General features: G+C 53.2%; 1 protein-coding gene across 1 annotated transcript; it reads left to right on the top strand.

The window, feature by feature from the left end:
* Positions 1-2911: 2911 nt before the first annotated feature.
* KRP23_9918 (Cell death abnormality protein 1) lies at positions 2912-14947 on the top strand (the record flags this gene model as incomplete). The annotated part of the gene is made up of 4 exons (XM_067895532.1): positions 2912-6326; positions 7299-11057; positions 11129-11472; positions 11549-14947. The coding sequence occupies 4 exons, from the start codon at positions 2912-2914 to the stop codon at positions 14945-14947; spliced, it is 10917 nt and encodes a 3638-aa protein (XP_067741740.1).
* Between the last annotated feature and the right edge of the window lie 104 nt (positions 14948-15051).

Consider the following 15051-nt stretch of genomic DNA (forward strand, 5'->3'; position numbering starts at 1 on the left):
GTCCATAGTTGAGGCCCGAGTGAAAACACCCCTGTCAGCAGAATGTGTTTCACCTGCGCACCTTGCTGGGTCCAAGCAGGTTATCAACGTGGTGATACAGACGTTTGATGCCCTCACCACTACAACGGATACAATTCTTCAGGAGTCTAAAATACTGTTTTCGTACGTTGATTTGCCTCAAGTAACAACAAACAACGGTGTTACATGGGGAGAAATCTGGATGATTTATGCGTACGGAACAGCACCGATCGGAGGAACATTTTCCATTTCAATCGATGGTACGTCTTGGCTGGTGCTAAGTGCCAGCGCATCAGCGAACGATATGAAGGAATTACTCCAAAGTGCTGGGTTTTATGAAAGCGTGAAAGTTGAGCGTAAACGGCTAGAGCAGACGCCTTATCCTTATGGAGATGGATACGGATGGATAGTTGAGTTTACTTCAGACGCAGGACAGGTACGCCCCCTCCATTTTGACGCTAAACGAATCACATGTGTGTATTGCAAAGAAGTGAGGGCTGGCTGGGTTCAACTTCGATCTTCAACGCTTGGTGTGGACGTGAACGGACAAAATACCCTTGAAGGTGACCTTGAGTTTGCTGATCTTGACATTCCCCTAGTCACGTCTGTGAGTCCGCTGTCTGGATCAGTTGAAGGAGGCACCAATATCACCTTAAAAGGCCAAAATTTCATTGCCGGGCCACGACTGGTGTGTGTCCTTGGAGATCGTGAAGCTCCAGCCACTTTTATCAGTGTCAGTAAAGCTTGGTGTCTTGCACCAGCCCAAGAACTTCCGCTACAAGCCTATGTGAAACTTAAAGCATTCAATCCGGAGACGCCAGGAGAAGGTTTTCTTTCGGAGTCGCAGGCCTTTTTCGAGTATTATGAAGCCCTCCAGTTTATCTCTATGCTTCCAGGTGAGGGTCCGTGCACTGGCGGCACGGAGCTCAAAATTAACATGTCGGGTGTGATCAATTCGCCTCTACTTTCCTGCGCTTTTTTGATTGAGCTGCCAAGCCAACCAAAGCCATCTCGTATAACAGTTCCGGCCCAGGTATTCAGCAACGACTACCTTAGCTGCATCACACCGTCTTTGAAGGCTTTTCTGCCTTCCTCCGGCGATCTCTGGTATGAAAAAGCATCTGCTGTTGCAACAGTTGCTGTCTCAAAGAATGGAGTGGACTTTATATCAACTGGCAAGCTCTTCACGTTCAACCCGGTGCATAACGAAGAAGTGGTGGCACGAACAGATCTCAAAACATTGGATGTGGTGTGGGCCAGACCGACGCGAGGGCCCATCGAAGGAGGAACTCCCGTGCGTTTGTCCCTCTCGTCTACATATCCATACCAAATTGTGTTTTGTAGATTCGGTACAGAAGTCGTTCAAGGGTCGATTGCATTAACCTCGAACGAAGTAGTGTGCATTTCTCCTCCGGTACAGACTGCGATGACGATTTCCTTGTCGATTGGTGCCAATTCTGTGGATTTTGGTGTCTACGCCGTTGATTTTGATTATTTCGTGGATTTGTCAAGCTCACTTCACTTGGCACCACTCAATGGTGTAATAGGTGGAGGCACCCTTCTCCATATCTCCGGTATTCCGTTCGATGAGGATGGAACATACTCTTGCAAGATAGGAAGTCAGGTGGTTGCAGCAGAATACGCAAATGCGACGCATGTCGGCTGCAGGACGCCAGCCTCAGCTTCTCCAAAGCAAGTCGTAGTCAAGATTTCAGATAATGCTGTTGACTATTGGGCATTTAACTTGTCTTTCGCGTACGTAAAACCCTTGTACGTATCCAGCATTTATCCAGTAAGTGGAGACATCGAAGGAGGTCAGCTTGTGGATGTCGTTGGTGGGAATTTCACGGCTGGAGCTGAGGCTGTGATGTGTCGGTTTGGAGACGCAGCGATAACCGCTACGGTACTATCTACTTCGACTGTGCAATGCGCTGCTCCGACGTTGAGACCAATTCACGATGTTCAACGTATCCGGTTGACATCCAGGACGTTTATTCCCGAAGTCCAACGCATCACCGTATCTTCCACACCTCTGCAACCTACCGTGCAAGAAATAGTCACCTCTGGGGATGTTGCCATGCCAGAAATTCAAACACTAACAGTCTCCGGTGATGCTGTGCAAGAGGTGCAGCTAGTTCGGGTCACTTCGCAAGCTTACTCAGGTGAGGAGTTCACACTTGTGACCTCGATCTCGTCAGTGGGGAATGAGATACAATCCATTGAGATGCGGGCAACGTCGTTTATCGGAGGTTCGTTTCGACTGGTATTGGAGGAATACGAAACAACTACGTTAACATCATACGCGACGGAGGAAGAGATGAAGACTGCGTTGGAAGCTCTAGCCAATGTTGGTAGCGTCGATATCACCAAGTCCACAAGTGGTTCTCTTGGTTCGTGCACTTGGACAGTTACTTTTCTTGAGCGCGTTGGAGCCGTTCCTATGCTGGAAATTCATAACCTCTCTCTCAGCGATTCTGGTTCAAACGATCTCTCTATGGCTGTTACAGAAAGCGTTAAAGGGCAAGGAGCTCCGCTCTCGGGGTCATTTGCTCTTGTAATTGATGGAGCGACCACGCTACCTATTATCTATGACGCAACTGATATCGAAGTTATGAATGCTCTGAAAGAATTAATGACTTCGAAGGATGTGCTGTCCGTCTCACGAACGGGTCCTTTCTTGAACAATGGCTACGAGTGGAAGATATCGTTTGCAGGATATCCGGGCCGTGTTCGAACCATTGCTTCGGATAGAAGCAACTTAGCGGGTGGAAATGGGGAATTGACTATAACACCGGGCTCGCCAGGAGCGAAAGGTGAGCAACAGCAGATCTCAACTAGTTTGTCAAGTGGAAGCTTTACATGTACAATCGGCGCAAGAATGTCGGGTGATATTATGTTTGACGCGTCGGCGACGGAAGTTCTTGCAGCGTTTGACAGTGCAACGTTTGGGCGTGTTGCTGTATCCGGTGCTGGAGGAGGTCCTTGGACCATCACATTTGTTGACTGGGCTGGGGATCTGGCCGACTTGGCCTGTGGGGCGACCCAAACAGTAACTCAAGTTGTAGTCGGTACTGGTCGAAGCTTAGGAGGCGATTTTGCTCTTGCATTCCGTGGAGAAGTGACGTCACCACTGAGCTACGATGCTACCGCTACTCAAGTAGCAGCGGCATTAAACGCGTTGGCATCTATCGACGACGTCGTTGTGACTTCGACGACTGGAGATGTGAATGGCGGCGGGTCCTGGTTAGTAACATTTCCCGGATCGGCCGGCAACGTTCCTACACTGGAGCTTCGAGATGTCTACCTTCAGGGTGAGTCACCTACCGTCACTATCACCAAGAACCAAAGCGGAAATGAAATCACTGGCCGTGTTGCATTTACTTGGAATGCCCAGGAATCGGCTGAAATCCAAGTAGGTGCAAATGCGAGAGAAGTGGAAAGCACTTTGTCGCTCATTAACGGGGTGGGAAGAGGAATTCGCGTGGCCGTGGCGCGGCTTTCTCCAGGCTTTGGTACTGTATTTTCCATTACGTTTCCGAAAGAGCTTGGGAACATTGGGCAGCTCCAGCTCGTAGACAAAGGTCTTACTGGGAAGGGAATTAAACTACAAGCTGAAACCTTCCAGGAAGGTGTGAAACCTATCAGTGGAACGTTTTCACTTTTATACGGAGATTTTCGCACACCGCCACTCCAGTGGAATGTGCCGTCGGAGGAGCTGGCAGTCGCCATCCAGCTTCTTCAATCCATACCTGTTGACGATGGAGTACAGGTGACTCGCTCGGGGCCGGGTACATCAGGTGGAATGACATGGAGAGTGACGTTCCCATTGGGGATGCCAAAGCCTGGTCAACTCATTAAGGTCGAGTACAGCAGCACAATGTCAGGGTCTAATGTTGCGATGCAAGTGGCTTTGATAAAGCAAGAGACACTAAAACTCAGCGGGTCATTCCAGATCGGCTTCCGGGGTCAGAAAACTGCAGATATCGATGTACAATCCCCGAATCTGGCGACAGTACAGAGCGAGCTCCAGAAGCTGCCAGGTTTAACGTCTGTCAATGTAGCACGGGCACAAAAAGGAAACTCGGTGCAGTGGGATGTGACGTTCGTGTCACTTGATGCCGCCATAGCGACGCCAGCTTTAATGACGGCAGACCCGCAGAAGTTAGTGGGGACAGGAGCAATTGCCAACGTCCAGTCGAGGCGTAGTGGAGGGCGCAGTGAGGCCCAAAGCCTCTCGATCTACAGAAGTCTGCTAGCTCCAACTGCGAGCTTCAATGTTGTGTGGAATGGAAAACGCAGTACGAGTCTCGCCTCGTCATCAATGCTGGCTGGAGAATTGAAAGTTGTGCTCGATACTATCCCGGGTCTAGGAGCTGCCATTGTGGAACGGTACCCTTCAGCGGTTGGTGTGGGCTTCACTTGGTTAATCTTGTTGACCGAAGGTACGCGCGCAACCCCCCTGCCGCTGAGTATCGAGTTGGTTGGGTCAAGTAACCCTTCTGATCTTGTCATCAAGGTGGTGGTTTATGCCTCGACGTTGACTCCTCTATCGGGGTCCTTTTCATTACTGAGTACCAAGGAAACGTGCATGGAGCTGACGCTTGGAGATTATTGTACTCCAGAGAAAACCTCGGCCATGCCATTCAACGTGGACGCAGCGACTATGGCACGCGAAATCTCACTGCTGCAGGGTTTGGAGGGAACGACCGTGTCGTTAGGGCGGGTCGTATCAAATTGGGAATACGAGTGGATTGTTACCTTTCCTCGAGCATTTCTCGATATGAATTTGCTACAAGTGAACTCAGCAGCAATTGGAGGGTCTTCAGTAGATGCAGTAGTTCGACGACTTCAAAAAGGTTACGGCCTTGATGGCGCTAAAGTGGCGGTGGAGGTCTCTTCAAATGGCCAGGACTACTCGACGAGTGGTGTTGTGTATCACTACACACCAGCACCTGACGTCTTCTCTTTTGAGCCAAACCATGGTCCCCTGCAAGGTGGAACCGAGATTTTAGTCACCGGCATCAACTTCCAGAACTCGAGTAGTCTGCGCTGTCGATTTGGTACTCGGGTCACTGCAGCTGCAACATTCCTGAACTCTACTCAATTTACCTGTGTCTCTCCTAGTGGTTTGGAAGAAGGCGACGTTTACATGGAAATTGCAAACCATGGCCTGTTTGGCGACATGGACGACGCTGCGTCCACGTTCACGAAGAGCAAGCGCGTGTTCACCTACGACCGCGATTTGGAGATTGATTCCGTTTTCCCGTCGCTCGGAGCCACAACAGGGAATGTTTCGGTTCGAATCACGGGTGGGCCGTTCAGAAAAACCCATACTGTTCGCTGCAAATTCGCCGAGATCGTCGTCGTCGCCAGCTGGAAAAGCTACGACGAGATTTTGTGTATAGCGCCGCCTCACAGTGCCGGGGTTTTCACGCTCCAGGTGACTCGAAACGCTCAGGATTACACGGACACGGACGTTCCGTTTATCTACTACGCTGAGCAAGGAATGCGCTCCATTTCCCCGACATTTGGCCCTGCTTACACGGCAGGCACTAGGATTGATGTAGACGGCGCGGCATTCGTGAATTCGTCGCTGCTGAGTTGCCGGTTCGGCTATCTGTTGACGCCTGGAGTGTTCGTCAGTTCGACAAAAATGCGGTGTACAACGCCGCCCTTGCCTAAGTACAGTGGCGGGCTAGTACCCGCTCCACTTCCAGAGTATCGCAACAAATATGCGGATCCTAACGTTGGCAGCGCGTATTTGTTCCCGGACGCCCACTACTACCCCCAGTATCGCACACGTTTGGTATCGCTGGAGGTGTCCAACAACCAGCAGGACTTCTCGCTCAGCGGAATCAACTTCCTCTACTACGAAGACGAATCTGTGGAGGCGATCGCCCCGGCCCGTGCATTTGACAGTGCAGAGCCACTCGCGATTTTCGCCTATGGGCGCAACTTCATCAACACGACGGCGCTCTCCTGTCGCCTTGGTCTACAGACTTTTCCAGCGACGTTCGTGACTCCGAAGCTGCTGCTGTGTGAGGTTGCACACCCCATGATGTATGACGATGCTAGACGTGGCTCAAACAAGTTTCATGAGCTGGCACAGCCAAGACACGCGCTCTTCGAGGTGTCCAACAACGGAAAGGTTTTCACAAGCAGCCACGTTGTGTTCGAGTTCCTTGGAGCGTGCCCCACCGGGTACTGGTGTCCGAAGCAGCTCCAGGGCTCGAACGGGAAAATTCCGTGTCCACGAGGCACGTATTGTCCTGGTGTCGCCAACTCAGATTTCACCTCGTGTCCACGGGGTACGTATCAGCCCAAGACTGCTCAGGCTGCGTGTCTCCGATGTCCGATCGGTTATCATTGTCCGCACACGGGTATGCACGTACCGCGCTTGTGTCCGGCGGGCTACGTTTGCGACGTTACTGGGATTGAAGAAGCTGACCAGCCTTGTCCGGAAGGGCATTACTGTCTTGAAGGCACAGCAACCACTGCTACGACGTGTACCCCAACAACGAGCTACACTGGGATGCTGGTAGCTTCACCTTCAGCCGCCGAGAAACCTACAACACTGCGCCGCCAGCGTGATAAGAGCCCTCTTGCAAGTATTCAAGCTCGAAAGAGCGGTTGCTGGCGTAACGAGACGGATGATTTCGGTCTGCAGCTAAGTGCTCGCCCTTCACGGTTCTGGATGGAGTTACGGCAGCTTCCTTTGGCACCAGGTTCTTCGTTCGATGGCCCTATGCGTGGCCGATTCTGTCTTGACGATTCCTGTGCAAAGCTGTCTGACGCCGATAATCTCCGAGTCGAGGACGCCTACTTTGACTACGATTCCACTGAATTTGCACTACGAAGACCTGTTGCGTGTCCTGCAGGGTCATATTGTCACCCCGGTACAGCAGCTAGTGACGTACTCATGAAGAACTTTTCGACAGCGCAGCCGTGCTTTGAGGCAATGTACTGTCCGGAGGGCAGCTCAAACCCGAGAGGTTTTGGCGAGTGCGCGCCGGGTTTCTATTGTCCGTTTGGCACACGTATTCCGTGTCCTGCAGGATCATACTGTCCTCTAACAGGGCACATTTCATCCTTGCCTTGTCCTCCAGGTACTTTCAACGGCATGATAGCGCAGTCGAATTGTACCTCGTGTCCAGTTGGCTTTATCTGTCCAGGGTATGGTCGAGTCATGCCAGCGTTGTGTCCTCCAGGCTACGTGTGTAGCAAGACGTCACTGTCGTCGCCCAACAGTCTTTGTCCGAGAGGTTTCTACTGTCTCGAAGGCACAGCCACTTCCGACGGATTCCGGAATGACACTCGGTTGCGACCGTATCCGTGCAAACCAGGCACGTACTGCCTCAAAGGAGTTGTGGCTGACGAAGTTCGCATCGGAGACTATAGCTACCCGCAGAATTGTACAGCCGGCTTCTACTGCGAATTGGCGTCGTATTCACCCAAGGGTTCTGGACTCTGTCCTCCTGGTTTCACTTGTCCTAGCGGGACGGCAGCACCAGTTCCCACTTCAAAGGGCACTTTTGCTCAACTGGAGGGGACTGTGTCCGCTGCTGAGTGTGCTCCAGGCTACTACGCGCCAACAATTGAGTCGACCGAATGCGTGCCGTGTCCACCAGGAACAACTTGCGAGGATGACGGCACGGCGGTTGCTACCATTTGTCCACCTGGTTCGTATCGTGGTAGTTTGTCTGCCGATGGGCTGGCATGTCTTGCTTGTCCCCAAGGTACATGGTCCAAGAACTGGGAACTCCGTGGACTTGAAGAATGCCTTGAGTGTGCCCCTGGAACTGTGTGCCCCATTGACGGCATCTCGAATCCGTGTACTGTGGACGATTTGCCATCCGTGTACACGCCTGTGGCTGCGAACCTAACCTTTGCCCAGTGTCTTGAACGCGGGTCGAATTACTTTTTCGGCGTGGTGCTAGAGCCCTGGATCGATGAGCTGGGGCGGGGTGCCCACTTTCTTCCTGACCGTGACAACGGACGCTGTTATGAGAACACGCAGCCCCGAGGATCGGATTTGTACCAACGTTTTGCAGACTTTCACGGGCCGCTATACGAGATCAGTACCGGCACTGGTGTCCCCCATCAAGGGTATGGTGATTCCGGACAATACCCGGCCCCGAACATGTTCGCGCGCGGCTCTCTCGCGATTGACTTACCGGTCTCGAGAGCTTATGACGTTGCTCGCAACTGTACACCGGGATTCTTCTACAAGAAGCAATGGTACCCAGGCACTTGCGAGGCAGATATTTTCTGCTCTTCGTCGGTCTGGTCAAAGGTTTCGTCTACAGATGCATTGGTATCGCAGGCACAGCCGTGTCCGGAAGGCTACGTGTGCGACTCATCAACGACGGCCGATACAGCTTTCTCTCATCTCTGTCCGGCAGGTTACGTCTGTGGAGCTGGTACGACACCAGACTTAACACTTGATGCACCACAGGGTCAGCTTCATGAACTGTGTCCAGCGGGGAAATACTGTGTAGCAGGAACGGCCGAGTCCCAGAAGGAGCGCTACATGTGTCCGGCAGGCTACTTTTGCCCAACGGGGACTGCGAATCCTCTAGTCGGTGAGATCGCTAACGATGCACTCCGTCGACGTCTCTCAAGTGAGGCCAGCAATCCGTTCCTGGACGTCAACTACACGAAATATGTTGGCGAAGGCGATATCCGAGTGGTATCTGCTCATGATATGCACTGCTTTGACGGCATCGATGATGACCTCCTGGGGATATTCCGACTGAGGCAAGATATAAACAATGCTGGCAAGCGGATCGTGGTGAACCGCGCTGAAGAACGCAATCGCTTGTGTGCGCGCGACCACAAGTGGAGAACGGTCGAGCTAGCTCTTCGTCGCAATGACTGCGACTGCATAGCACAAACGAAAGTCGTGCGAAGCGTGTTCCAGCTCTGGAAGTGCACGGTGGATGTATCGACTGGAACGCCCACAGTGTACGATTCAACACGTTTTGGTTGGGCTGAAGTGCACAACTCGGCTATTCAATGCACGTTCCCGGGTGCTCGAGCGTCGAAACCACTTGACTTGGCGCCTCTTGTAGATGTGAACGGCAGCGGTATAAGCTTTCAAACTGGGTGGACTGAGACCACTGTGGTACACTCGTACGCAGAGCTTCGCACTCTGGTAAACGCGAAATACGCGGCGCAAATTGCTCCGGTGGATCCGTTTGTATACGACTTGCACCATGCGGTCGAGTTGATAGAGACCTTCGGTGAAGAAACATCCAACATCGCTGGGTTTGTGTCTGGATCCAGCGAGGAGAGTGAAGAGGATCTGCTGAGGTTGGATGCTTGTGCGTGCTCTGAGATGTTCAAGTGTCCAAATGGCACAACATCGGCCGCAGGCGCTGACGACATCTACAACTGCATCAAAACTGGTGACGAGGTGCTGCAACGTGTTAGTCCTGTGCCATTGACGAGCGCTCGCTTACGTAATGGTACCGAGTTCCAGGATCTGACCGGCATTGCAGGTCAAGGACTGGGTAGCATCGTACTTGAGCCTTTTGAAGTGGCCGTCCTTACGATCAACACGACGCAGCTTGAACGCAACATCACGTACGGCGCCCACTTCCAAATCTCTGTGTACCAGGACTGCAAGCCTTGTCCACCGCAGTACAAATGTGAACTGGACGACGAGCCTCCAGCGTGCTCGTACCCTGATGATGACAACACTACGGCGACGCGTCTGTACGAAAAGTGTCTGCAGACCTACAACGGAGATACGATCATTTGCAACAATATGCCGTTCTTTTGCGAAAGACGGACACTTCCTCTCGCGGAAATATCGAGGAGTGCAGCAGACAGCGGGAGCAACGAGACAATGAACATTGCAGGATGTTGTTCATGTGAGCGACAGGAAATGCCTTACTACTTCGAGAACAGCGTAGTGAAGGACAGAGGTTTCCCGGACAACAAGCACGGCTATCTGCAGTTCAGTATCGCCGCACTCGAAGAAACGGAGATCACGATCGCGGTGGAGCTGGTTCATGGACTTTACGTTCGCGACTTTGCTCAAGGGTTCACCCAAGAGCGCTTCGACCTGACGGTATTCACTCCTGGACGCGCCGACTACTCTCCGTCGACGCCGTCCACAAACACTTTCCTCACTGTCCTGCGGCAAGCAGACATGAACGATATCATGCTACCACTGAATTTGCCTGAGGAGTATGTTCGAGTAGCTGGTACGCTTACCTACAAGCAACAAGTGGTGAGCTCAGTTCTCATCAACCGCATGTCCGACATCTTCGTCGGGGATCCCGAACTGCCGAGCAAGCGTGGTTACATGCGCAACTCTGAGCAGAACAGCATTGGTGAGCTCGTGTCAGTGACTATTGCGAACGTGAGTAGCAATGGAAGCACCGATGGGGATGTTGTGGTGGTCACCCCGACCGATTACTTCGGTCTATACTCCGTTCCAGACCCATGGGAGGCCACGCAGCGCTCGGATTCATGGTGGACACAGGAACTTGGTGGGTCGGAGTTCCTCGCTCTTCCCTACTTGCCGTACTTTTCTTCCTGTCGTGGATTTGATTCGAACATCTTCCTCTCCAAAATGCTGGAGACCCATCCAGATTGTATACTGGTGAACTACGACCAAACAGTGGAGGTAGACCAGTACCCGTGGAGGAAAAAGCTCACGCCCAATGCTGACAGGTGCTTGATCGAGTACACAGCTGAGGTAGCGGTAGCCTCGTCGCTTATTTCGTCAATATCGTCCGCAGCATCGACTCTGACGTCCAGCTCCGCGTCAACAACAACAGCTACGACCTTTGAAACGTTCCAGCGCGGTGTGAGTCTGTCGTGTCTGTACGAGGAAAATCTCGAGGGTGGCGCGGAGAAGCTGCGTTGGTACGAGGCGCCGACGGGTACCGTACTGTTTTACATCACGCGTGATCCAACAGCTTCAGATGCCTTCGTGGCGGAAGGTGACGCCGTTACTGGGACTGGCTGGGGGCGCTCTGATACGCTGCAGAGCTATTTGGGCACGGACGCCCTCATTCCTGTCAAAGGTACAGTAGCTTCCTGCAGATTCCTTGCATGGTTAGTCTGTAGCACTAAACGGTTTTCTGTTTGCTGTCAGTTGGAGATGCTGGTGTACCCTTGGCAGTGCCGCAGGAAGTGTACCTCAATCTGAGCTACTACCAGGTCACTCCTGGCCAAAAGAGACTGGTAGAAGCCTCTGTAAATTTCGGCAAGCTGTGCGCTGTGACTCGATCTGCGGAGCTGCTGGCAATTTTAGCCAAAAAGGGCATTTCGCCTTGCACATTCAGCAAAGCGACAAACCAACTGGCATCGAAGGCGTACACGCTGCAGGTTTCCTGGGAACCGCTTAACTGGTTCGAGCTCATGAATCTGTTCCAGTTTACTGTGGATGTTTACCTAGGTTTCTTCACCCTTGTCGCCGTGGCCAGCATGATTCTTGGGGTAGGTGCATGGTGCTTTAGGGTATTTCCTGTCGGTGTAGGAACTAACTTGCGTGTGGTGCTGTCTCTCATTGTAGTTCGTCATTTGGGTCATCAATCGTTTGTTCACAAAGATGAAGCGCCCGCCAAAGTTCCGCATGAAGCTGCTACTGAAGAATGTGGCTTCGGCACCTCCGATCGGCATCTTCATGGCGTCTGTGCCGATATTTGCTGCGTGTGTGCTTATTTACACTTGGTGGCATGTCCTGGCTTCGACGACTCCACTCACAACGCCAAGTGCAGCATCGTTCGAGGCCACAGCTGGTGACTGGCTGGACCAAATCTCTCTGGACGTGACGCGCGTGGAAAACTACAAACGTGGTCGCGTAGGACTAAGCTTGATTGTGATCGGCATCTACTTGCTAATGCTAGGATCAAAGTTGCTCGTGCCCGAGACGATGGACTCGAAATCGGAAGACAACGCGTACAAGGAGATGGCCGTGACGACGCCCGAGGATCCGTTCTCGGTTGAAGCCGAGAAAGAGGAAGAGGAGGAAAACGAGTTCTGGGACCCACGAGCCTGGAAGCGCGCGAATTTCTTGCTAACAACATTGTGCTTCATGGCTTCGATGCTAGTCTTCTGGGAGTTTTCATACTCGCCATCGTTCACAGCAAACATCTACGGTTATCTCGTCCTCTTCAAGATCATGCGCACTGCGATGGAGCTCGTGCTGGAGCATTTCTTGCACGAGAAGCTTCTGGTGCTGCCCTTTGCCGTTGTTCTATCCGCCTCAGAAAGTATGATGGCCATGGGTTCGGCAGATTTCATCGGCTTCACACTGTTTTACTTCGTGAACTTGACTTTGGTGATGATGGAGCACCTCTATACAGCACCGCTACTTCGTCGGACGCGCGCGTTGTGGCCCAAATGGAGGCTCTCGCTTCAACGGAGAATGAAAAAGCGGCGGCGGCGTACGCGCGAGCAAAAGGCGTTGGAAGAAGCGGAGTGGGCGCGAGTGTGTGAGAAGATTGACAACCAAGCAGCAGGCGTGGAGGCGGTACTTGAGGGGGTGGCTGGCTACAGCGTGGTGTTCACAGAGCTCTTCATCGCGCCGATACTGTTCGGATTCCAATCCTTCTTCAGCGAGGACACGCGCATGCCAGCACTCTACGGCGTCAGACAGACAGATTTGCTGTACTACGCGCTCTTCTCGGTGTTCATCATTCCCAGCAACTTCGTCCTTGGAGCTCTGCAGCTGAACACGATGGAGCTTGCCCACGGATGGAAGCTCTATGAGTACTCAGCGTACCAGAGACATCGTTTCGCTACGCGCGACACTCGGTGGCCGCTCGCACACTCTTCAGCCGACGAGAGCATTCATCCGAGTTGTCAAAGTCTGGATTTGCTTTGCTTCTCGTCGCAGCTGTACTTCTTGCTGCTCGTCTACGCGGCTGGCATTCTGTTGAGCATGCTGGGGGTTACCGTGTGTCTTCGTGCCAGCTACAGCTTCTTCGGAGACCCCATCACGCTTCTCATTATCGGAGTCGTGTACTACTTGATGCGGGCGCTTGAATTGAGCTGCATCCGTCTTGGTGACAAATTCAAGATGTGGAAGCCGCGCAAACTCGCTGATGGCACGCTAGACGAGGACCTGGCCGCCAAGCTTGCGCTCGGTGCAGGTAGACAACGAGAGCTTGAACGAGAGCGATTGGAGTTGCAGGCGCTCAACTCGGAGAGGTTCCGACACAGATTTTTGGAGCGCAATCGGCCGTGGGTCTTGCAACATCTTGCTGAGCTTTTCACGCCACGTACGCTGCAGTCGATAGAAGGTCCTGCCGGTGATGGTCGACCCAATTCGGAGTATGTGCGCGATCTGTACCATGAACTGGTGAACATGGGCGAAGGGCGTCGACTTGGTGGGGACCGCTCTGACATTTCATCGGACGGCGAAGATGACCTGGAAAAGATGCGCCGAGCTTGGTCCAACGTGCCTGTGGAGGGCGCATCGCGCGACTTGGCTCTCTACTGGTTGGCGCGCGCTCGTAAGCGCCGAACTTTTTCCAAGCTTGTTGCTGGGATCATCGCTGCGAGTCGTCAAAGTGAATGTGGAGTCTGCGGCAAACGAGAGGACGGCGGATACACGCTTCATGTGGACCTGGCTGCGGAGGACGGGGCAAAGGAACACGATCCACGAGCGCTAGATAGACTCATCGACGGGTTCGAGAGCGAGCTCGGCGCACAAGAAATGGATTCAGACCTCTGGAAAGCGTACTTCCGCAAGCACGCAGCCTTCCTCACACTCTGCAACGTGTGCTTGACTGCCAGACAGCAAGCCTTGGCAAATCGGGGTACAAACAAGCTCGTCGCGGATATGCGAAAGCTGCGCTCTGATGAGTTTTCGAGCGATGAAGGCAGCGACGAAGACGGAGGCGATGTGCCGTTCGCTCCAATTGTCGTGGCTCGGGGCTCAATCGAAGGTCGCGTGCTCACGAAATGGTTGCTAGCTGCCAGAAAGCGCATGGGCGGAGCGTTCCCAAGGCCTGAAGCCCAAGAAGAGATGGAGCGATACGCGCGCAAACTAAAACGCTCTCGTCGACGTGCTGGCAAGAAAGATCACGTTGATTCCGACGAAGAAGGCCGAGACCCGTCGCGACACTGGAGACTGGAGCTGAACGAAGTGGCCCGAGCTCTGGCAATTCGCTGGGTGTGGGAAGCTCGAGATCTTCGTGATGCTGCAGCACGTAAGACAGCCGCCGAACTGCGTGAAAAACTGCAGGCGCTCAACGATCAAATCGTGGAGGCCGACGACTGGTTCTTTGGGCGTGAACTGCGTGAAGCTGGTCTGGCATTGAGAGACGACGGCGCACAACTCGCGGAGGAACAAGCACGAATTGATGAGGATCTGGCTCAAAAGGTGCGCGCTACAGAACGCGATGTCGAGGCTTTCGCCGAGGAAAAGCAGTCCACCAACACTGCTGAGGAGCGTGCGTTCCGCGAGTTGATTGCCAAAGAGCGTGAGGATGGCAAGACTAGGGTAGCTGCTCGCGAACTCGAGCTGTTGGAGGCATACAAGCAGAAAGAAACTGAGTTCGCTTCTGCCCAGCGCCAAGCTCGCGAAGCAGGAGAATTGGCGCCCGCCCTGGTGGCCGAACACCGCACATACCTGGCGAAGATGGCCGAAGACAGACGCGCCGAGCTCGAAGCCGTGGAGGAAGCTGCAAGCGCTAAAACTCAGCAAAAAGAAGACTCCTTCGCGCGAAAGCTGGCGTTGGCTGAAGCTGCTGTGTCGAGTCGCCGGGCGTTATCTCAGCATCGCATCTTGGCACTGCGTAAAGAAGCCCGCGGAGCTGTCCGTGCACGCGAATCTGCATGGCAGTCGAAGGCGCGCTCTTGGATAGACCGAGCCTCCCGCAAGGTACAGGTGAAGCAGCAAGAGGATGCTGAAGCTCAGCTCAACGACAAGCGCCGCCGTAAGCGCGTGCTACTCGCCACATAAGCTGAGCGTTTGATTATATAATACACTTTTCGTTTCCTTCCTTGGTGTTGGTCGATTCTTGGGTGACGAACTCGTATTCTTGCCGAAGACTAGACCGCGAGGCC

The sequence above is a fragment of the Phytophthora ramorum genome (assembly GCF_020800215.1).
Source record: "Phytophthora ramorum isolate Pr-102 chromosome Unknown Phyram_PR-102_s0009, whole genome shotgun sequence".
In the NCBI taxonomy this organism is placed as follows: Eukaryota; Oomycota; class Peronosporomycetes; order Peronosporales; family Peronosporaceae; genus Phytophthora; species Phytophthora ramorum.